We start from the raw sequence: 25,490 nt of genomic DNA on the forward strand, positions 1-25,490 counted from the left end.
ATAAGATGTAATCGGTACAAATAAGTGTTTATAATGGGTATTACTTGTGGATTTGGTGTGCATAGTGAATAATTAAATAATGGAACATGCTCGACCACCATCCGAATTATGCTCAGAAGGCGGCCCGGTGTGTCGCGAAACGGCGTGGCGAAAATGTCGCCAGCAATTTTACGAATTCTTAAAGGTGATCAGTGGTTATTTATAATCATAAACGTCAATATTCATAGTTGGTGCACTAATGTTATCAGGCTGCTGAAGTGCATTAAGATATTTGCATAATCACAAAAGAAAAAATAAATCGTTGAATAATAAGAATCATCTTTTCTTTCTTTGATTAAAAATCCTTGAATATTTGAAGGATTATTGCATTTTTTTCCTTATTTCTATATATTTATAAAATTTGGCTATTTTAAATATTTGGGTACATTAGTATTATATAGTGAAATAGGTGATTTTGTAAATATTATGTTTATGTTAAATTTTTTTCATTAATAATTTTTATATAAGAATTAAGGAAAACAAACAGCAATAGTCATACAACTAAAATATAGATTGTACTCGTAGAGAGAACGCCATCTATGGGTAGCCAATAAATCTAATTAGAATGCGCCATCTAGTGATCACGGTACATAACTTTTTTTAACCGAAATGAGAGTTGCGTATCTATCTCAATATATAATGTATCATCTATGCAGACAACGCTAAAAGCTAACGCTTTTAAATAGAAACGCTTATGACAATTCTTATTGACGAATATTGTCAAAAGATCATTCACTGTGTGCTTAAAAGTTTAAAAGATATTCTATATATCGTTAATATTTGTCAATAAGATTTGTCAAAAGCAATAATAAGTCTTAAAAGTATTAGAAATAAGCGCTGAATCTTATGAAAGTAAGAAATGTACTTCAAAATAAACTTAAACTGAATAAAAGTGAAAAAGAAAAGCTTAAAAAAACTTTGCTAAACGACAAACAAAGACAGTTACGACACCTACAGAACAAACACTATAAAAAAAACATCTCGGAAAATCTCGATCTGCAAAAAGAGCTTATAAAGAATTGAACAGAACAAAGGAATGGATTACATCACTTAATCCTGGCTCTACCAAATGAAAATCACGATTAGGAATTATAGATATAGCTACAGAATTTTATGCAAAACTATATAGCCAACCGGAAATACCAAATCAAACTAATACTACCCTTCAAAACAGGTATAACAGGTAAATAGGTACAGGTACAGTAACCTCTATAATTGATGAGTTCACAGGGCCTGAGATTCTAAAACAAATACTGAAATTAAAACCAGAAAAAACCTCAGGGCCAGATAAAACTGGCCAGAGGTTTACTCCTGGTACCCTATCACTCTCCTATGGAACAAAATTTTAAAAGAACAGTGTGTTCCGCATACATGGACGGAATCCGAAATAATTTAACTTTATAAAAAGGTGACCGGGACATCGGGAACTATCGACCGATAAGCCTCTTGTATACCTACTCGAAAGAATTTCACCAGACATTGACCTTCACCAACCTCTGGAGCAAGCTGATTTAGAGGCGGTTTCTGCATAGTAGATCACATCCAAGTAGTCGATCAGGTGATAGAGAAATATTTAGAATTTCGTAGTCCCACTTACTACTTTCGACTCTATATCCTATTTGGGAAGCACTAAATGCACAAAATATAAACGAAAAATACATAAATATCTTGAAAAACATATATGCAAATATGACAAATAGAATCAAATTGGATAGAGTATATCCAAAAAATAATATAAATAGAGGTGAGACATGGCGACCCAATCTCTCCAATGCTGTTCAACTGTACTGCAACACATAATGAACAATTTGACATGGTCTTCGAGGAAGCAAGGTATTCGAATGAACAATAACTTTCTGAGTCATCTCACTGACATCATTCTATTTTCAGAAACTCCAACTCAATTAAATAAAATAATACAAGACCTACATCAGGCTAGCATAGTTAGACTAAAGATGAACCTGGACAAGACGAAAGTAATGACGAATCACAACACAACACCTATCTTGGTAAATAACATCCCCCTCGAATGTGTAGAAAAGTACTTCTACCTAAAAAATACTGGGCTCGTAAAGAGATATTTAAATCACAGCTCCCGCTAACATCTAAAAAGATAGTTATGGATACGGAAATACTACCTTGTCTCACTTACGGATGCCAAACCTGGACGTTTGATGTTAAAACAAGAAGAAAAATCCAGACTACTCAGAGAAGAATGAAAAGAAGTTGCTTAGGCATAAAGTTAAAAGACCGGGTAAGAAATGAGGACATCCGTAATAAAACGAAGGTAACAGACGCTTTAACTTACTGCCTCAAAAGGAAATGGCAATGGGCAGGTCACCTAGCCAGATGTACGGACTAAAGATGGACCGAAAGAGTGCTGAAACGGGCTGGTCTAATAGGCACAAGGGCGAGATGCCGCCCAGCTGCTAGATGAGCTGATCTAAGAGAGAAATAGAGACGCAAGCAGAAGTCAAATGGCAAGATGTAGCTAAAGATAGGGAAAGGTGGAAAACATTGGAGGAGGCTTTTGCCTTCAGGGGGTCCATATAAAAACTTTAATTAAAAAGAAACGAAAAATCTTGTAAATATAAAATTATTATTATTATGACGTTATAATTCTTATAATATTATAATTATTCTACATTCACATTAATCAGTCATTTGTCTTGTACTTTCTTCGGCTGTGCTTTTCCTTTACTGTGGAATATGTCCAAAAATAGACCTGAAAACAAACATTAATTATAAAGTGTGAACTATTAATAATCAATATAACTAGGGGAAATACAAAAATATTTCTGTAAATGGAGATTTAACAATTGTGACGATAAAATATGAAATTATTTGCTTATAATAGCATACAGATGAACAAAAATTAAATATATATTTTTTTATTCGTTAAAAAATTTATAAATATCTTGTTTAATGCAAAATACTTTAGAGATCTTTCATGTTACAAGAATCGAAACAGCTGGTCACGCGGCTTGTGGCAGTTGTAACATTATTTTATTACAACATATAAGTCATGTAATACGCATTAAAGTCCGAGAGCGTCGTAGTTGACTTTATTTGTTTATTAAAACTTATATCACAGCTCACAATCACTTGACCAGCTGTCTTCAAATTAAATGATATTGTTTTTCCGAGTAAACAACATTTCTTACAAAAAATTATGATCTGAATGCCTTTATTTAAATTGTACACTATCTACAGCTATAGCTTGGTAACTTCTTTCGTAATACTCCCGATGGTCCGCGCCGGCCGGGGTACATGTATGAAAAACCCACGACTGATGCACCTCACTTCCCCGCACGCACGATTTCACACCAGCGCAGTCTTTCCCCCCGTCGCCCGCATATCATGGGAGTGCACCGAACTTGCCAGACTAGACCGGCAGTTTTCCTGGCACGGCAGACTGCCGGTCTGGCGTAGTGGGTGGGCGTAGCCAGGATTCTATCTAGGGGGGCTTTACTCAAATTGAGTATCTCAAATACTGTCAGGGCATGTCCGACTTGCACGGACTAAAATTACTTTCTTCAACTCCTCAGTCAGCATGGAACCGCCTAGCATTACTTTGTGCTGACCGTACAAAATAATAATGTCCGACTGAAACAGATATATCAGCTTCAGTCTCAGTTACGGCCGGCAGGGAGAGGGGGCAGCTGCCCATACCTCGCTACGCCCATGGGTATTCGGACTAAAGCATCCAAACAAACTATAGCTTGGCAAGTTCGTTGATGATATTCCCATGACTTGCGGGCGACGGGGTATAAAGACGTGCGCGCGGGGAAGTGAGGTGTATCAGTCGCGGATTTTCCATTAATCGCTACACGCCCCCTGGCCCGTGCAGACCATCGAGTGTTACGAACGAAGTTGGCAGGCTATAGTATGCTTAACATGCTACCAAAGACATATCTCGTGAAGAGAAATATACAAAACATCGACCAATGGCGGCGGAGTAGTCTTAGTCCCATATTGTTCGTCACAACGCAATCAATTTTGTCTATTTCGTTCGAGGAAGATCATCAATTAAAAAAACACAAACTTACCTGAAAATACAAGAATGGCTCCGAACCACTGACGTGATAACAAAACATTCCCGAATACAATCACAGATGCCAGTACCGTGAAGAACTTTCTAGTGGTTGTTACTACTGCGCATGGCAAAGGACCAAATTCTGCTACCTGTAAAAATTACATCATCATCAGTAACGCCTCATTTCGGTTCACTTTTGAGACTTGTTGATTTGGACTCTAATAATTAATAGTCCACCACACACCTAATACGCCTGCATTATACCAGCGTGCAGACTTTACACACGCAGAGAATAAAGAAAATTCTCAAGTATGCTGGTTTTCTCACGATGTTTTTCCTTTACCGTTTAGGACTCCGAATCAAAGACAGAGGTCATGGCTCTTCAAAATATATCCATTAAAAACTTATATTCTAAATGTAATTAAATCTTAAATTTATTATGTGTTTAGTTAGTTGTATGATCTCATTTAAAAAAAATTTGGCTAGGCTAAAGAGGCAATAGACTTTAGCCATAGCTAAATTATCTTCTAAGGACATAGACAGTACCGCCTACCAATTTTGCGTTATAATACTGTGACATATAGGAAATAAATTATAGTTGGGGAGCCGAAGAGGGGGGAATTTTCGAATTACGTGAGTGCGTCCGGAGGAAGAAGACGAACGCTGAATGCGGAAAATATATATTATAAATAACTTCAGAAATACGCAACCAATAAAGTCAAATAAGGCGGTTAGTTAATAGCTAAAAAGTATACTGCGAAATGCGATCCATTGCAGGAACGCATCCTAATTGCAGCATCAATTAATTACTGAAATTATGAAAAACTAATGCTTGTTAAAAAAATTTCCCGCACTTATATAAATAAGTATTTATCTAAAACGCCTATAATATCATAGACAATAAATACCATATAATACAGTTTATGATTGAAGATGCTTACCATGTAAAATATAAAGAGTTGCCCAAGAGCTCCTGTGAGTGCGAAGCTGGTTATGTAGACAATAACTTCCGGGTATTTACTCACAAATGTGCAAAATTCGAAAATTTCCCCACTTAAAATCACGCCAAAAGTAATGATTATTGATGACCTGCAAAAATACACAATTTGTTGAGTTATTTAAGTACACTAATCATATTATAAGATCGCTCCACCTAGTGAGATGTTGACAAAGTCTGCGCTTTTCAGTGCGGGGGCCCCATCAGGCGATGCTTCATCGCTAACCCAAACCCCCCGGTGACGCCGCTGAGGTCCCATAAGGAGTCTACGGTATTTATACAATCAGACAAAAAAAAATTATTATGATAGCGCCTGGGATCAACGACTTAACGTGTTCTCCGAGTTACGGGGGTGTTACACAACCAAATTCCCAACTCCGGGCTGAGAAAATATTACTGAGAGTTTCTTAGGATAAAGAAAACCTAAGAGTATCTCGAGCATCTCGAGGCAGTTACTCTCGTTATAATGACCCTCATTACTTGACAGTGGCACAAATTACTACCAAATGCCTGAGTGTCCTGAACCCTGATAAGCTTCTTGAGCGAGCACTGACTGGAGTAACCCCAGGCAAGTCTGTTCCATTAAACCTAACCGAACATGCAACATCATGACTAAAAGCGGAAATGACCCAGAAATGAAGATCTCACATTAAATTGATTGTCATATTCTACACCAAGTTTCGCAAAGCGGCGGACAGAAACTATAGCTTGGCAAATTCTTTCGTAACACTCCCGATGGTCCGCGCAGACCGAGAGGGGGATAGCGATGCCCCGCGCGCACGACCATATACCCGCACAGTCCTTCCCTCCGCCCCGCGCGTACGACTTCACACCCGCGCAGTCCTTCCCCATATATGGGAGTGTCATCAACGAACTTGCCAAGCTATAGTAACTATACTCATATATTCTAAAAACTATTGAAGCTAACATTTATTAAAACTGTGTGCGCTTTTGCTTATTATTCTCATATACTGTGTTAATTAATTTTTATATTAACTACGAGTACATAATTCTTTATGACTCTCATTATGTATCACAAATGTGCTGACCTCAGTGGATTTACGAGTACAAAGTACAGGGAATATGAACAAAGGCAACTGGGCGTTAGTACATTACGCAAAGCTGTAAGAATTCTTATAATTTATGATACCAACATTTCATACATACCACCAATTTGTGTTGAGCATCATAGAATATGCTGTAGGTGATGATTCGGCTTTTATCCGCTCCTGGAAGGAATTTTAAATGTAATCTCAATAATTTGTTAAACTTTAAAATAAATATTAAAATCGTTTTTAGCACATGCTTATCGTAATTATAATGTTAACTAGTTTTTTAGAAAATCAAAAACATTATTATTTTCAGACATCAATGAATATTAGATTGCCACTGCAGGGAAAAAGAATCAATACACACAAATAAAAGGAGTTTATCTGTTAATTCAAAAGAACTGTTATATCCGATGCTTAATAACTATTATTTACGTGATACCAATACACAAACGAGCTTTTTTAGATTTTATGTCTGACTGTTTATCTAATCTTTGGAATAGCTGAACCGATATCCAGGAAAAATCAATAGTTCCCGCGGATTTGTGAAAGATTGAATTTCACACAGACAAACTCGAGCGTCCGGGCGGGCTACTTTGATTATAAAGTTGAACAAGTCGAAAACGTCTACCTGTACAGCTCCAGTCAGGCCATCCATAGTCAACGACAGAAGCAGCAACACCTCGCCAATGCCCACTCCTTGTGAATCATCATTAACAGACTTCTTCCCTTGGTCCTTGTACATAAACAAGACAATTCCGATGACAATGAGAAATACAAACAAGTACTTCTTTAGTGGATATACTTTGCGTCCGATAAGTACTCCGAGTATCATCACAGGAATGGGCTTTGCAGCTTTTCCAACAACCTGAAAACGGATAAATAATGTTTTAAGATACTATTTCATCATTATCAGACTATTATGAAAGGCCTCTCCAAAGCCAGCCCTCCCTTCTTATAAGGGAGGGCTGGATATATATAGCTTAGACCCACCACAATGCTAATTATGTGTTAGGGGGCTTAGTTAGGTTTATCAGTGGCACATTACAGGACCAGGCCTTAAAGACGGAGATCGGGAGCTTAGACCCACCAAGCTTTAACGCTGGTTTGAAGAGTTTTTATATTTGACTCTATAACAAGATTTAATTACATCAGAGATATTTTTATAAAAATAGACACTGGAAGACTAAAGTATTAACATGTACAACTGAAGCTTCAAGACCTTCTGACACAGGTATTTACTTAAAAGAAGGTCTCAGCCCTATTATTTAATGAAATGTTAAAATTAAAAAAAATAGATTCATTTTCATTTCATTCATTTCCATTTTCAAGCTTATGATGTATATAGTGTCCATATTTTTATGCTTAAAATATAGGCAAACTACAGCCAACTAATACTAACTAACCAACTAAAGCCAAACTCACTTCAGTTTGGCTTGGGATGAAACAGTATGGTGTGCAGCTACAAATATTGTGTTGGAGTGCAAAACTGAAGGAATATTTTTTAATTAAAGCAAATTTTTCATGATAACTACAATTCTATCTTAATGCTTTTCAAATGACTCTCCCAGATCAGAGTAACTTAGTTTGATGGGGGAAAGCTACTGCAAAATCTTGCTGTACTTGTGGCGAGGCAATGGGAACAGCAAGGCATTTGTTGGTTGGATGGACTAACATCTTCAAATTGATTGAGTACTTGAAATTATATGTGATATAAGCCTTTCAGTAGCTAGAGCTCAAAAAGGATTGACTATGAATAAAAGACTACTTAATTTTGTCAAAGCAGACTAACACAGACATAGCTCAATGAGTCACTAAGCTGAAGTGGCAATGGGTGGGTCACATACTTCGAAGAGCCGATAGACATTGGGATCCCATGGTGTTGAAATGGTAAACCCACTAGAAAACGCTGAGTTAATCGAACCCCCCACTAGGTGGACCGAGGACATGAAGCGGGTTGCAGGGAAGCCGGTTTGAGACTGTTTTGTTTGGAGTCCATGCAAGAGGCCTATATCCAGCAGTGGATGTCCATCAGCTGTTAATGATGATGATGATGGATGATGATGGATGATGATGGTGATAAGATAAATGGTATTGTGACAAATAATCTTTGGCACTAAGAAAATATAATATACCTGTGTGGGATAATTAATCCACTGAAGTGCCATCACTGAGCATACCATTGCTAGTAAATATGTCAGAGCTGAAGTGAAGTAGTACACTTTCCTTGTAGTGTCTTTTTCATGCTTCCAAGATAGCTGGAAAAATATAAATTGATATGATGAATGGAGTTTCACATTATATGACTCAGAAATTCGAGCTTCCTCCTTTGAACTTGCTGCAGAACCTTTGTTGGCTTACCCATTCTTTGCAACACATTGTAGTATTGCATAAATCTCTCCAAGATTCAGCGCTCTGGGAGATAAATATCATAGCATTCCATGGATTCACTGTGCGGGTGCCGGGTCCATCGTGTGGTAGGGAGAAAAACTCCGAGCAGAATCCTGAACTTGTGACTACAGGATGTAGAGTTTAGGAATTCCTTGACGATCAATCAACACTTCCCGTTCTCTGCTTGTGTTGTTCTCCCTGCCTAGCCAAATTTGGTAAGATCCTATTAGAGCAGCTTTGATACTCGTTCTAATATAGAACTAGCTGCACTTCTAGAGGCCAAGGTCTTTAAGCAAGTTATAGAGAGATTTTGCTGGTAATCCTCTCGCACCTACTTATACGTCGTACAGACTAACTACATAGCCTTTTTTATTTAGTTCATTTGTTAGGTCATAATATTTATTCACTTTTATACTGTGGTCCTTCGGAATGTTATGATATAAATATTTGAGATATTCTTTCATTAGTATTGTATGTTATTCATCAGCAGAGTGTCTCAACAGGTGGGCCTTAAAATGAACATGAGTAAGACAAATATCATAAATAACGCTGATGTACTGCTCTACCCAATTATTGTTAAGGACTCTGCTCTTGAAATTGTTGACGAGTACACATATCTAGCACACATGGCAAAGGTCTGTAGGTCCAATTTTGAGAATGAGATAAAACCACTGAGTCCAACTCGGCTGGGCAGGGTTCCAGAAACTTTGCAACATCTTTTCGTCTAAAATTCCCCAGTGCCAGAAGATGAAAGTCTTCAAACAGTGCATGTTGAACGTGATGACTTATAGATCCGAGACCTGGTCATTAGCTATGGCCTTCATAAAAAGGCTCAGTCACTCAATGGGGCAATGGGGCAAGCTATGCTTGGAGTTTCTCTGTGTGATCAAATCAGCAGGGCACATTGTTCGAAGAGCCAATGGCTGTTTGGGTCCCAAGGTGCTGGAATGGCGACCCCGCATTAGGTGGACATCCAGTGGGTTGCAGGGATCCACTGGATGCTGAAGGCTCGACACCGTTTTGTTTAAAGGTCCATGCTATTATTGTTAATAACTAGATGATCTAAAACTCTATGTATAAATGAAGAATTTAACACGGACATACCATTAATATTTGAGCAAATATGTAGTTCACCACACATTGAATTAGCACGAGTGTAAGCGAGCATGTGTACTTTTCATTATCGCCATACTTTCCTCTAGTTATCTTCTCTTGCAACATACCAAATACAAAATAGCATATAAATATGGAACTCGCGTAAAAAATGAAACGAACTTCACTGTTAATTTTAACCATTTTGATTTTTTTCAGTAATAATTTCCTGTTATACTTTGCACAACACGATCTAAATTATTGGAACGGTTTTAGTTCTACGGCAGCTAACCTAACTGTGCTTTACGTTGTACTACGACATAGGACACGTAATAAGTAATAACAACTTACATTAAAGAAAGTAATTACTAATCTAACCACGAAAACGAATAACAAATCCAAAATTTACACGTATACCATATACCCTTTCAACGAGTCGAAAATCAAAATATTGCACAAAACGTCAATGTCCAATGTTGTCAATGTCAATCATATGTCATCTAAAAAACACAGATAAAAAAAATGCAGTTCACTTTCACGCATTTTTTCGTTAAAGCTTTAGATTTGTAACGTCAGATTATCATAGAAGTTTTAATTAAATAGTAAATAAATAATTTGTATAATTTTAAGATGGAAAAACATGAATTGGAAATATCAAGATTTTATTACGGGACTTTTATGTATCTAGTTTTCATTTAAAAACTATTTTTTGTAATAAGTATAATTATTATAGATGTCATTGCTACGCCGTAACATTATAGTTATACTCTACTTTTAGATTTATGTTTCTGCTTGGTAATACATTATTTAATGAACAAAGCAAAAATAATTTAAATTATCTAGATAAACTCTCTAAAATATCTAGCCACGCATGTGATTAAACATGAATCAAACTTACTTTTTCTTATATTATTATGTAGGTATTTAGGCTGTTAAATGTTAAATCTATACTTACACATCATACATAATTAATTTAATTTTTTTGCTAAACCTACTGAATAATACGGTAGTAGAATTTGAATCATATCAAATTTTATCTAGGTAAACAATATTACTTTCGTGTTGTAGGTACATCTTCGACCATTAAAAAGAGGTATGGAATAGAGGTCTGTAATATTATATACATATCAACTAATAAAAGTTAGGTATTTAATAGAAAACTTAGTACCTACATATAAAAATTTATCAAATGTCAAGAACGCTGTCATCGATTTTGAGACGTCACTTTTACTTGATGCTGGGAATAAATGTTTTTGTCAAACACGGGTGTTAACGTGACGTCATGAAATAGTTAAAATATAGACCATCATCGCCGATTTTAATATTTAAAAATTAAAATTTTCATGTATTCATGTCCTAATGAAAGATAATATTTTTTTAATCTAGTAGAACGTTAATGAAAAATTTAGACCCTTTTAAAAAAAGTGTCAACTAGCCTAATAAAACGATTACCTATGATAATTATTAAGTATATTACTTATATGTAGTTTCATTTAAGTCCAAGTTTTTAAGCTTGTATAAAAAGTACCTACAACAAGACGTGCTTACTATAAAACAGCTAATCGTTATTGTTTCAAAATTAATAGTAGCGCAAGCATTTAAGTTGTTACGTTAAACGGAACATGACTTATAAGGGAAAATGATAAAGTCGACTCTATAACAACGACAAAAAGCCTCAAGTTATCGAGGCCATGGCCTTCAAACTTAAATAAAAAATGTAGAGCTATAGAGTTAAATGCACGTAAAAGGTTATTTTTATGTTGTTTTAATCCGTTTGACTGATAGTTTCTTAAAAATACCACGAAACAATTGAATTCAGTGTGTTTACTCGTGAATTATGTTCGATCTAATACTTGGCCCGTATTAAAACTTTGTGAGAATCGTACGTTACAAGTTCTACTTAGTCACTAACTTAGTCATATTTTATGGTAATTTTGAATTTCCTAAATTTTTATTTATGTGATAATTTAATATTTTTAATCTAACATGAATTGGTGAGTGGTTTAATAAAGCTAAGCTAACTTTAATTAGATTTAATGCTTCGTTTTACGTAAAATATTGACTCAAAAGTGCGGCAAATTCAACACAAGGTGTGTCATTTACTTTTTTAATGTAAGGAGGGACATCGAATAAATTTGTATAATTGGGTTGGTAGTAATTGTTGAATTATGTATTATATTTTTAATAAAGTTAAATTTAATTGTTACAACTAGGTTACAATAAGAGTTTTAACCTCTTGACCCTATCTAGTTATTTTAAACTTTTGTTTATGTACAGTACAGTTAATTATGTGAACAGCTTTTGTAGTTTTGTACTTGTAGTAGTAGTAGTTAGGTATTAAGTAAGTATTTGACAGAACCTACGCGCCTACATACCTACTTACTTACGTAAGTAAGTATTTGATTAAGTAATATGAACTAGGCAATAATACGTAGGTAAGTATAACGATCCAGTCTGTCAGTCGGATACATGTGGCTTTCAGGAAGGTAGGTACGTAAGTAATTGGAAATTCGAACGAGGGCCGTACCTATGCCATGACTTTTTTGAATGTTCCGTGTAAATAATTTATCAAGCGCGCAGAGTAAATAGGTTTTTGTATATGAGTAGGTAAACCGACCGTTAATAAACGCACACCCATGAAGAAGACTAACGACTTTTGTGGCATCATTAACAATCCGTATTTGGCTCACTGTTGAGCACGAGTCTTCTTTCAGAATACTCTCATTCTGAGTTAGGCTAATAGTCTACCATGCTGGCTTAGTGCGGTAGGCTTCACACACGTAAAGAATTCAGAAAATTCTCATGTATGCAATGGTAATGCAGACACGTGATACTTATTTGATTTTGACATAGGCGTCTTGCATGGACTTCCAAACAAAACGGTCTCGAGCCGCCAGCATCCAGCGGCTCCCTGCAACCCGCTTGATGTCTTCGGTTCACCTAGTGGGGGGTCGACTAACACTGCGCTTTCCGGTGCGGGGTCGCCATTCCAGCACCTTGGGACCCCAACCTCCATCGGTCCTTCGAACCATGTGGCCTTCCCATTGCCACTTCAGTTTCGCGCTGCTGCTCCATTCGGGCATGTTATCTACATTCACCCCTTTCCCCATAACTTACAAAACCCCCCTAAAACAGCCAATTTTATAGTACATACCCAAATCCTTTCATTCGATATTATATACGAGTAAGTACTCCATTCGGATACCTGTAGGTATTTGCGTCCTATATCGTTTATTCCATCCATCATATTGTGTTATATTGTTAAACGTATGAATCAATTCATATCAAATAGGCTAAAACGCACGCTAAAACACTCAAATAAGAAATATTTCCAACAAATCATCATCGTTTCATTTTGCATCTTCTTCTTCTTCTGAGCGTGATGCCATTTAGTTGGATCCAATTCGCCCAATTTGCCCGATCTTGGGCACCAGACTTCTTGATTTTGTTTGCTCTTATGTCGGCTTAAAGGCTAGCGCGATTTTGACACATCTATTACAAAAGCTTCTTCTTCTGTTATCCCATAAAACATAGGTCCTGGTAGGAAGGTATTTGAAGGATTCGACGAAAAAGAGCGATGCGCTCTTTGCTCGCCGATCAGTTGTTAGGTATACCTACTACTACTAGGTACTACCCAGGTCCGTAGGTACAGCAACAAGCGGCATTGTCTCTGCCTTCGCCACATTCAGCCCCCTCGGCTTAGGATCGGCAATTAAAAATAAAACAAATAGGTAAACTACCCGCGTAAGCTATCTAACTATACAGAATTCCATTAGCCTGTTTATATAGGTAATTCCTATATAGCAGCTGCAATAAAATATAGATAAATACCTAACTAGTGGTATATTAGCATCATAGTCGTATTCTTAGAGTAGGTAGTTATAGGTCTAATAATAATCTAAGCTCGTATAAGTCATGGCTATTCGTGTAGGTACCTATTCACAACTACCTATAACTAACCCATAATTAAACGCTTTATCATGTACACTAGTTATAGAGACCGTTGTAGCCGTCCGTTGAGTCATTGCATTAACAAGGCTTTGTTTATAAAGATTTCGGCAGCATAGAACAGATCATAGATATAGCCTGACCAAAAAATACCTCGCCATGTTGCAGAAAACGAAGGAACTAAATCCTGTATAGCATTCACATTACCAACAGTGATCATGGCTCCCCCAGACAAGGTTTTTTGTATTTCAGCCTATAAGTAACTACTTAAATTTATTAAGTAAGATTACCTAAATGTAGTAAGTGGGTCAGTTAAAAGTAAAACGCATGCCGATACACAGGCTGAGGTAATGGGGATGATGACAAGGTTTGAATATATTGGTTTTTATGATACATTCGGGTAAATAGGGTCAATGTTAACTAATTTATACATGAAAAGCAAAGATTGACTGGATATTTGCAAAATAAATGAGATTATAAAATTTCAAAATCTATTAAAAATCTATTATCGTAATTAGATTTTATTTTTTAATATATGAGCTATAAACATAAACGCACAAATAACAAAGATATTAGTAATTTTGTTTGAACGCACATACAAATCTAACGATCATTACATTACCTACGACGTCATTAGTTCGTGCCATTTTGTATGGGGCGTTATTCAGGGATCCGCGGCAGCGCCGCAAATCTGACCCTTTAAATCCCTGTAGCTCCGAAAATAATGACGCAGATACCCTGTTCCTTTTACAAAATTGCTTTGCTATTAGCATACTCTTAATTTATATACAATTTAAAAAACTGTCATCATCCCTATTACTGAGATAAGTAGATGCCACAAGTAATACTACTAAGTATAGATAGGTAGGTCTTATAATTCTATTTTATCTTACTTTTAGTTATTTTTTCTCCGCCATTAAGTTTTATTATATCCATGAATACTTCATGCATTTATTATAAACAAAAATAGATGTTTAGTAAATAATTTTACTACTGTACCTATACCTATACAGAAAAAAAACTAATCTGAATCACACATATAAGTGACAGATAACATTAAGGTCATCGGGCGTTAAGTACTTACATGTAGGTATATCTACTTATCTATTACGCCGTATGCATACATTATTATATATTATGCATTATTGTATGATTATGCAATGATATACTGATCTATAATTTAGGTGCATAAAATTATTATTAGAATTAATATTTAAAACGTTTTTTTATAAAACAAAAAGATACAGAATTATACCAACCTACCGTACGTAATAACCTAACCTACGTAATATGTGCTCCTGTTGGTATATGGTCAACTGCTAATGTGCAAAATTTGTCGAGAATTAAGAGATATAAAGTTTTGGGAAAGGGCGTGTAGACTTTGCTCTGCATGAGACTGATAACTTTATTTTACGCGTACCTAGTGCAAGCAATATGATTACGCATTCGCTTTACTTGACATAATGCTTATGGTGGGCTTGTGTATTTCTTTTTAAATATTTTTGGTGGCATTATGATCTGGGTATAGTATTACCTACATATTATTTTTAAATAAAAAAACATTCATTTAAACTTTCATTGTTTCAGATAGCGGAAGTTCATAAACACAATATGACTGAGAATAATAAAAAAAGAGGAAATAGTTTTCGAAAATTTTTTCCTAATATTTTCTTTTCAAATAAACATAAGGAAAAGTCTTCAATTAATGATACGTCAGGTTTGAAACTTAAGACAGGTAGTACCAGTACGGGTAACAAATACCAAAATCCTAAGTTTATCGTTGACAAATATGGTAGCAGTATCGATAAAACAAAAGAAAATGACGAACGAATATATGAAAATCTTTCGACAGCAGCATTTAAACGAAACGCTCATGACAATCACGACTTTACTAGTAACCATTCTTCCAGCAGTACTTTAGTATCAGATAACATTGAAATTATGAATCAACCACGTGACACCGTAACTTTAAACGACAAGAGTAAAAAACATTTTGCAAGACCTCAAGTACCCCCAAAGCCGCATCAGGAAATACTGTACGCTTGCCCCGTGCTAGATAAACATCAAAAGAACTTTGCTGAAATTCAGTATCCCGATGTTTATTACCATTCTGTTGAAAAACTTACTGATAAGTTAACCACCCTAGACGAAATTGAAATTTACAGAGCATCACAAGCACAGACGCATCCAGCATCAGTAGGAGCTGAAATCAAAAAAGTAAGCACAAAATTTCTCATATCACCAAAAAAGGAAGCTGAAGTGCGTACAATCCAACCAATACGAGCTCGAAGTTTATCGCTTGATAAAAATGGTACAAACGATTCAAGAAGCATCAAGAAAGTGAGACATGTCGAAAAACCTTACAACTATTCTGCACCTACTTCGCCAATTGCTGTTGGGCATAAAATACCGAACATGCCTACAACAGTGTCTCCGTATGAGCGGGTAAAGCAAAACATGATTGAAGCTGAAGAAAAAAGAAACTCTTTAAGTAGATTAAGCAATCGGAATACATTATCACCGTCACCTAGATCTTTGTACCGTGATGGATCAAAAACGCTCGCTACAGCAGATGATTCAAAAAAAAAAGAAAAAACTCGCCAAAGGATTGAAGCATTCTATTGGCAAAAAATAAAAGAACTTAAACAGAAGGAGGATGAATACCTTTTAAGGCAATCATTGGGTAGTTCTATGAGAAGATCAAGGACCCAATATGCATCGTACTCTAACTCTAATTGTAGCACCCCAACCTCTTTAGTGGATTCTAGAAGTTGCAGTTTGCCGCGTGGAAGAGATTTATTGTACGCAAATCAAACAACTTCTACTTTATCTTCTCCTTTCATTCGAGGGGTTCCAGAACGCCGTACTGACTCATATATAAAAAGTACTATTCATCAGGCGGAATATGATGGAGTGCAATATAGGAATTATCAAAAATTATATGGAAATGTCATCAGTAACAATCAATCGCCTATTGTGCAGCGTTGTTCGTTACCCACGGAAACAGGGATCACCCAACAACCAAAACGAGTAAGCTTCGAAGGAAAGAACTTGCCTTTAAATTCCGACCATCGACAGGAAGTTGTGACCACAGACACCCCGTTTAAAAACAGTAAGTGTAAAACGTTCCAAAGTGGCAAAGACAGTGTAGTGAAATTAGGACATAAGGACTTAAATAATCCACCTCTACCGCCTATACGTACAACAAGTGTTAAAAATAATCCAAGTAATAAAAACGTTAGTGTCGTCGGTGGAACTCGTTCGATGTGTTCGGAATCAGAAAGTGGATCTGAGGCAGGTGAAATACAAAGAATAATGCATAGCAGCCCGCGAAAAGGTAAGTCTTAAGTCTGTACAGAATTCTATGGTAAATGGTTCAGACATTTGTCGAGTCACTAAGGTCGTGTGTGTCCTGTGTCCTGATAGAAAACGAAATTACTTCTGTTGGTCAGTTCTGGACGTTTACGCAGTCTTGTCGTATGTGACCCATTTCTCATCGTTTGAAATTGGGACGATTTCATTCCGTTTGGCTATTGCTTTAAAAATTGGTGTTCGACCTATCATGTTTATGACGTTTTTTATGCAAATGGGCGATTGCAATGCCGGTCAACTTCTATTATCTGTGTGATTTTATTGTCCTTTTTTACTACGAGACTGTTTCGAGACTCTTTACAACGAGCATAAATATATTTTGTGGTGATTTTGTAAGCAGGTAATATATCTATACTCGTAGTACACATATTAGTCCGGTAAATTTAGACATTCGAAGGTGCATAAAATCCCAACAAGCTGAAAATCATTAAAAATGTTCAAAACATAATTATACACAACGTTTAAAAGTTCTCTATCATTCCCGTGTATGGAAAAAAATATTCAAGGTCAAAGGTAAAAAAAATGACTTTTTCGCGATTTTCAGCAAAACGGTAAGTTTTATCATAAAAGTACTTCAGACAAAAATTGTAGAACATAAAATTATCTATAAAAAATGTACCTATCAATACTTTTTTTCTTACGAGCCACCGTTTCTGAGATATAACGATTCAAAAAGTTATAAAAGTTGTTATCGTCATAATATGCATGAGTACGCCACGTATTTATATGTAAAGAAAATTCATTAATATCACTCGAGCCGTTTCGGAAGACTTTTATTTATTAGAAGGGAGTATCGTAGAGCGAAAATCAGGTAGGTAGGTATATTATTGCTTTCCCCGAACGTCCTGAGGCGGTATAGAGGTAAACATTTACCTTGAATTTCATGAATATAAACGCTGGCAAAAGCGGGATAAAGTTATATTTTTCGAGTAGATCTACCTAAGGTGAATTGGCATACATTTTTACTAAACAACGAACAATTATTGGTACGAGTATACAAAGGTTACCACTGTACGTTGAATAATTAAAAGCTTAATTCAGTGGAAGTGAGTAAGCGCTTCGTTGGCAGTTATTAGGTATTTAAACATTCTATGAAAGCCTACATTGTGTCTGTTATCGGTGTATGTATGAATGAAATAAGTTAAAACCTACAATATCATTTTGATGACCTCTTGCACGTTACGAGTATGCGTTAGTTCATAAATATTGAAGTTCTCCGTGGCGGGGTGGTATGCGCAGTGGATTTACAAGACGGAGGGAGGTCCTGGGTTCGATCCCCGGCTGGGCTGATTGAGGTTTTATTAAATGGTCCAGGTCTGGCTGGTGAGAGGTTTCGGCCGTGGCTAGTTACCATCCTACCGACAAAGCTAGCGATTTAGCGTTCCGGTACGATGTCGTGTAGAAGCCGAAAGGGGTGTGGATTGTCATCCTACTCAACAAGTTAGCCATCTTAGATTGCATCAGGTGCGATTGTAGTCAAGGGCTAACTTGTACAGAATAAAAAAAAAATAACTCTAGTAGCTCAAATTAGTCAGGGGCCCAAATGAAGGGTAAAAGAAACAAAAATGCTAGCATAAAATAAATATAACAGTAACTTAACCTATAGGATGTTTCCAAATTTTAAGCGCACGCTTTACCAGGAAAAAGAACGAGATTGTGGATTAGGTACCTATATTAATTTTTACTTTCACACGTAAGGGGCCCCTGTAGTAGGCCCCGTATCATTGACACGGCTGATACGGCGGTAGCTACGCCCCTGGGGTGGATTAGGGGTACATAAGTCGAAGCGAAGCTCGACCGGATCCGCTAGTAAAATAAAAAGCAAGGCGTTAGAATCTAGAAAGACAGGAAATTCTGTAGGGCGTACAGACAGGATATCCGACAAACTTCAAAGTAGGTATAGTTTATTATTATACTCGTATCTGTATTGTTCAGTCACTGTGAATCCGACTACAAAGGATTCTCGCAGTCTGGATATTGACGGCACGTACTACCTACTTGAACCTATCGTTAATCTGCGAGTATATACCTAGTACTAATTTTATAAATGCGAAAGTTAGTCTGTCTGTCTGTTACCTTTTCACGGCTAAAAGGCTGAACCGGTCAAGATGAATTTTGGTATAATGGTAAATGTGACCCTGAAGCTACTTTTTGACCCTAAAATAAAAATAGCAATAGGGGTGAGATGAGGGTTTAAAATTTTTGTATGGAAAGTCCTCAATTTTTAGAGTTACAGTTTTAAAAATTTGTTTATAAATCATTAAAAATATACGAAATAAAATGAGATTAAGAGATCAAGATCAAGAATTTTAAAAACTTGGTGTTTAAAGTTTACATTAATTTCCAAGCGGATGAAGTGGCGGGCGTCCGCTAGTATATCTATAAGTAGATAATTATTTTAACCGATTTTCAAGAAGGAGGAGTTTCCATGTTTCATGTTGAAACAGTTTGTTAATTGCAAGTAAATAACTTATATATGCCACGGTCGTGTATTGAGGACCATTGTAGCACGATTGATTTTGGTGCAATGAGGCGAAGCCGAATCAGCATCATATTAGCCGATGGACCCCATCTGCAGGACATGAGCCTTTTGTAGAGACTTCAAACATCACAATCCTGAGCCGCCTGCATCTAGAGAATCCCTGCGACTCTAATACAACGAATATCACCAGGTGGGCTGATTGTGACCTGTATGGATGTAAATACACAATTTTTACTTTAGTTTGTTTGTACGCTTCAAATACTCGCAACGCTCTGCACCGTTTGAGCCCAAACTTTGACTTATTATAAAACCCCGCTCAAAGTTTTTATGTAAAGAATTCTTGTAGATTAGTCAAAAATGTTTAAATAAATTGCGGTCATTAGACAGTTTATAATAATTAGAAAAACAATTTAACAATGAAGATATTAGAATAAAGTGGAAATTTATCGCAGTGAGGGAAAGTTTTTGCAAAGATTAATTAAGTAAAGTCAAGTAAAAGTCGTGGCTGCAGCGCCATTAAATACATTTTCAAACGCCATATTTACATATTCCATATAAAAGCTTTTGCCGTTTACGTTTGGAACCAATTTCTATTGATGAATGTTACCATTTAAGAAATAAGAGAGAAAATATCAATATACTAGTTCTTATGTATTTAATATGCTCACGCACAGGTATTTTAATAGTTCAGATGGTTTTAATTTACTATTTTATATACTAACTAGATGAAAACCCGGCTTCACTCGGGTGAAGTATGACACATAGATAGGTATATTTCTGTAGTTATCAGTTCTCAAGGAATATTAAAGACAAAGCAACGCATTTTAAAGCACGTTAGTTGTGTTTTATAAATATAGTAAATTAAAACTGCAAACTTTTAACACAAATAGTTTTAATATTAAATCAACTGTTTGAATAGTACTCGCATTCAATCCTATACAGTATATTACTGATTCTTTTGGATTGTTAGTGCATTTCTTCATCTATAAAATACACGCCACTGTCCATGTACCTATATGTATATATGATATAAACACAAGGCTTAAACAAACTTCAGATTTACTGCTGCAGGACAGTTCCACATTATTATAGTGTTAAGGACTGTATAAAGGACAAAATAGCTTAGAAATGAAATGTATTACATGTCTGGCTACCTAAACACCTATTGTTAAATGGTGATAAACTAAAACAGAAAAAATCTGGCTGTGTTTATTGTGGGCTCTTCTCGAACCAAGGCGCGCAAGGCTTAAATTAAATTTTCGAACCCTCGAAAATTTAATTTTAAGTTTTCGACTAAGTCATCATCATCATCATCATAACAACCGATGAACTGCATTACATAGGCCTTTTGTAAGGACTTCCAAATGACTAGGTACTATCACCATTATTGTATACCTATCGTTTCGAAAGTGTAAACTAAGTCTAATTGAAATAAATGAATATTGACTATTGACTATCCGTGGTTTTACTGCATGGTTATCAGTGGCGTAGCGTGCCTTGGATCCTTGGAGCCCTGTATCAAAATTAGTTAGGGGGCCCAAATAAAAGGTTGAGATTTTTTACAAAAGGAACAAAAGCGCTCGCTTAAAATAAATATAATAATAACAACCTATGTAGAATGTTTCCAACTTTTGGGCGCACGCTTGACCGGGGATGATTTTTTTTATTTTGTCATTTATGAAGTGAATATTCTGCAGTTTTTTTTCGGGAAAGGGGTGTGGATTTTCATCCTCCTCCTAACAAGTTAGCCCGCTTCCATCTTAGACTGCATCATCACTTGTATTAAAAAAAAAAAAGCAAAATTTAGACCACTTTTTGCGGTGATTTTGTAGCACGTAACACATCTAATAGTAGAAAATCTTTGGAAATTTCATATTATTTAAAGAAAGTTATAATGATGATAAAGTTATGACGTACGTAGTATAAAATACATCTCAATTATGCATAGCTGTTGGGGCCCGAGATCCTAAAAGCAATTATCCCAACCGTTCATTATGAAGTTCTTCCGAATAAATTTGCATGTAGATTGTTGTAATTTCCAACACAGAGCGCAAATTACGAGTACCTAACCTACATACTTTCCTACTAAACACTACGTAGGTACATTTTTTAAACCTATACTCAATTTTATCCCAATTAATTATATAGGTGTTTGTTGTTTTGAGTGTTTTTCATACATTTTTATGATAGTTTAAATAACAAATAAGCATCCATACTATAATCAACGCCTAACTTAACAGAACATAATTATTCATTGCATAATTTCCTCGAATAAGATTGGGTTTTCCAGCCATCAAATCTTAATCAAGGCTTAGCACCGCCCTAAAACTGATCAGCAGGTAGAACATATTAATATTATGATGTTATTTTTTGCTTTTTAGTTTAGTGGGTACGTTTTTAGATTTTGAAGTCGGTTGTATTTTTTATTAAATTTTTATATCTCTTTATTCCCAGTGAATGAGATCTAAGCGAGTGAAACCGAGGATCACTGTTAGTAACTGATAAAATACGACCACTAGAGGGCCGCCGATGAATTGCTTGTCTAGGACGCTCTCCACAATCAAGCCGCCTTTGATGATCCGTCTTTGATATAAGGGCAGAGTTTCCCAAACTTGCCATGTTTTTCCGTGTTGGGTAGACCCCCTACTTATTTGATATTGATTTTCTGTATCCTACAACTTACACAATTTTATAAACATATATAATATTTTTTTTACTTCATAGTTAATTTTAAAAAAATGTATATGTTTTGATATTATAAGATAATATGATATAAAAAATTGGTACTATCAGTGTATGTGATATGATCCAGTATCGTGGAGACTATTTTCATTTATTGGACCCCCAAATTTTTGTTCGCTGACATAGACCTCTTGCAGTTTGTCATAGACTCTTAAGGGTCGATATAGACCACTTTGGGAATCACTGGTTTAAAAATGTGTCTCCTAAACGCATCCTTATAATTATGACGCAGCCAAGTTTTACGTATTCTAAAACGCAAAGATAGATAAAGACGTGTGTTACATGGATAGTCAGAGTTATTTGAATTACTTATTATAAAAACATAAAAAAATTTTTTTTAGTTAAAAAATATTAGTTACTAGCGGACGCCCGCGACTTCGTCCGCATGAAAGTCGTTGTAAACTTAGCCTAACACTACTACTACCCTAACACTACCCTACCCCTACCCTACCCTACCTCTGCCCTACCCCTACCATACCCCTACCCTACCCCTACCCTACCCTACCTTCTTTATTTATTCCCCCCCCCCGCGAGTCGCATCGAGCGCGGCAACCGTTACACAAAAATAATCCATATAGCATGAATTAGTATTCACGCGCCATGTCTTAGCGTATTTCTTGTATAACTTTGGTGTTTCTTTACCGATTTTTATGATTCTTTTTTTATTGAATAGGTAATAATGTTAACTTTTTTAGCTAGGGATGAGTGATGAGTGTTATAAACATAAGAGTAGACAGACATAATTAGAAAGCTCCGAACTGCTAAGCTATCGGGAGTTACACGTGTTATTGTGAGTCAACCATAAAAGATCGACATATATATGCTGTTGTGTTTTTATAGATAATTTTAAGGAGAACATTTCCGTCATAAATGATTTCTATGTATCTTTAACCATTAAAGCTGTACACGCGACGGAAGCTAAAAAAATTGAGTAACATCTCCCGTTTTCTCAACATTTCTCTTCACTGCTCTGCTCCTATTGATCGTAGCGTAATGAAAAGTATACTATAACCTGCCCAGCCGGGCTAGCATGGGCAAGGGATAAAATTTTTATCCACCCATTATATCCACTGATTAAGGATATAAATCCACCCGTCATAGCATGGCCACAAGGGAAAGACAAATTAATCCCCGATTGACATTACGCGTGGAGATCTTTTCCTCGACTATGGCATATGGAGTGGATAAAATGATATACTTTGGGACTTTTGACATTTAAACGCGATAAATTTATCCCTGTGAAGTTGATGTGGGGATAAAACTTTACTTAAAAAAACAATTATGTCTCGCATGTTTTGGTCTTTAACAATTGCTTCGCAATATGGGGTAGGGTAGGGGTAAGGTAGGGGTGGGGTAGGGGTGGGGGTGGGGTAGGGGTGGGGTAGGGGTGGAGTAGGGTAGGGGTGGGGTGGGGGGGTGGGGGAGTGTTGGTGTAGGGGTGGGGGAGGGGGGGTTGGGGGTAGGGGTGGGTTGGGGGGGTAGGGGTAGTGTAGGGGGGTAGGGGGTGGGGTGGTGTAGGGGGGTAGGGGGGTGGGGTGTAGGGGTGGGGGAGGGGTGGGGGAGGGGGGGGGAGGGGGGTAGGGGTGGGGTAGGGGTGGGGTAGGGTAGGGGTAGGGTAGGGGTAGGGCAGGGGTAGGGTAGGGGTAGGGTAGGGGTAGGGCAGGGGTAGGGTAGGGGTAGAGGTAAAGAAGGGTAGAGTAGGGATAGAGAACAAGTGCACTTATGTCACAACGAAGCTTGACCGGGTCCGCTAGTATGATAGATACTATAGATACCTACTACAAACCACCGCAAAAAACAATCACCAAACAAAACAATGCCAACAGAAAACAGATAAATAATATGCACAAAAAAACCAAATTTTATTAAATTTACGTTTATTTCGGACTATTAATATACCTAATGCCAATTTATAAGATATATACAAATGGGTTGACAAGTCTTTCCCTCCGTTTATCCACCGGGGATATTATATCCACCGACGTGCCCATGCGCGGTGAGTGGATAAAACGAGTGTGGGGGATAAACGTTTTATCCTCTCCCCGTGGATAAATTTCTCCCTTGCCCGTGCTAGCCCTGCAGGAGTATGTAGAATAATTGCACCAAGTTTCGTTAAAATCCGTCCAGTAGTTTTTGTTTCTATAAAGAACATACTGACAGACAGACAGACAGACAAAAATTTTACTGATTGCATTTTTAGCATCAGTATCGATCACTAATCACCCCCTGATAGTTATTTTGGAAATATATGTCATGTACAGAATTGACCTCTCTACAAATTTATTATAAGTATAGATGTAGTTCGGCTGCTATAAGTGGACTGTTCAACACCTTGAAGTTATGGGAAATACTCCCGAGCACCAATGAAAATATTTAGTCGTCTAATTCTAGAATATGGAGTAAAAGTTAATATTAATTCGACGTAAACCAAGGCAGAGACCGAATTAACAAACGTATTTTTTGTTAAACCAGAAATGGGAAAGAAGTTTTTTCACTGCGAAACTTTTTAAATTCAGTTTCCGTCAAACGCAAGTTTAATTAAATGTTTGTGCTTGGCTGGTAAGGCTACGGTTACCAGATCTTTTGAGATTTGCTTGAAATTTATTGAAGAACTAGCTTGCGCCCTGTGGTTTCGTCCGCGTATTATTATATTTCCCGTAGGATTACGGTGATAAATATATAGCCTTCATCAAAAATAACAATGAAAATAAAAATATAATGGCAGAGAATGACCTTGAGTGAAGTCACGCACTTGTGAACGTTGTGTGTAGGGTTAAAGGATCCTTTGACTATTAACAAACATTCCCCTTTTCCACTCAAGTCAATCTCCCCGCCTATCCCAAGTAACCAATAAAAATTACACAACAAGAGATGTGGACGGCTCTAATGCCTCGAGCACACTGAAGCCGTCCGTACCGAAGTCGTTGCAACGCGGCGTTAACACTCATGTTAAAATCTTTTTTCAAAACGGTCCAACAGTTTCAGAGCCTATTAATTGCAAACTACAATGAAATCTTTCCTCTTCATAATATAAGTGTAGACTAGCGTACTTGGTCAAGCTTTGCTTTGTTATATGTGCACTAATGACTAATTTCTTCGCTACCCCTACCTTTTCCTTACTACCATATTATCTCACCGTTAAAACCTTTCCTTTACTACGACAAACATTTAAAAACCAAAATAAGCTAAAATGGCCAGCCGTTCTCGAGTTTTAGCGAGACAAACGAACAGCAGTTTATTTTTATAGTTATACTAGCGGACGCCCGCGACTTTGTCCGCGTGGCTTTCAGTTTTTCACAAATCCCGCGGGAGCCATGGATTTTTCCGGAATGAAAAGTAGCC

General features: G+C 36.6%; 2 protein-coding genes across 11 annotated transcripts in view; one reads left to right on the forward strand and one right to left on the reverse strand.

Moving 5' to 3' along the window:
* Window positions 1-2,619: 2,619 nt before the first annotated feature.
* LOC112042916 (solute carrier family 35 member B1 homolog) lies at window positions 2,620-10,044 on the reverse strand. Its single transcript, XM_024078120.2, has 7 exons — window positions 9,617-10,044; window positions 8,257-8,379; window positions 6,753-6,989; window positions 6,240-6,301; window positions 5,017-5,164; window positions 4,089-4,224; window positions 2,620-2,764 (listed from the first exon to the last, which is right to left on the reverse strand). Exons 1-7 carry the CDS (start codon window positions 9,806-9,808, stop codon window positions 2,700-2,702), a joined length of 963 nt encoding a protein of 320 aa, XP_023933888.2. The 5' UTR covers window positions 9,809-10,044; the 3' UTR covers window positions 2,620-2,699.
* A 1,234-nt stretch (window positions 10,045-11,278) lies between these two features.
* LOC112042895 (coiled-coil domain-containing protein AGAP005037) overlaps window positions 11,279-25,490 on the forward strand; it is a 233,015-nt gene continuing 218,803 nt past the window's right edge. For 9 of the 10 annotated variants that reach the window (XM_052890793.1, XM_052890798.1, XM_052890797.1 and 6 more), the window contains exons 1-2: window positions 11,279-11,532; window positions 15,140-16,889. In XM_052890793.1, coding sequence (XP_052746753.1) covers window positions 11,530-11,532; window positions 15,140-16,889 — 1,753 coding nt within the window. In that variant the 5' untranslated portion in view covers window positions 11,279-11,529. The remainder of the gene's footprint in view (window positions 11,533-15,139; window positions 16,890-25,490) is intronic. The other variant, XM_052890796.1, reaches the window with a different exon arrangement.

Source organism: Bicyclus anynana, chromosome Z (assembly GCF_947172395.1).
Source record: "Bicyclus anynana chromosome Z, ilBicAnyn1.1, whole genome shotgun sequence".
NCBI classification, from domain to species: Eukaryota; Metazoa; Arthropoda; class Insecta; order Lepidoptera; family Nymphalidae; genus Bicyclus; species Bicyclus anynana.

Bases quoted from the DNA above. Each gene is read 5' to 3' on its own strand.
- LOC112042916 (XM_024078120.2), bottom strand. From the start codon at position 9,808: ATGGTTAAAATTAACAGTGAAGTTCGTTTCATTTTTTACGCGAGTTCC. The intron at 5,165-6,239 runs GTATGTATGAAA...GTATTTTTGCAG, and splicing joins ATGCTCAACACAAATTGGTG to GTCATCAATAATCATTACTT. The intron at 4,225-5,016 runs GTAAGCATCTTC...TAATTTTTACAG, and splicing joins AACTCTTTATATTTTACATG to GTAGCAGAATTTGGTCCTTT.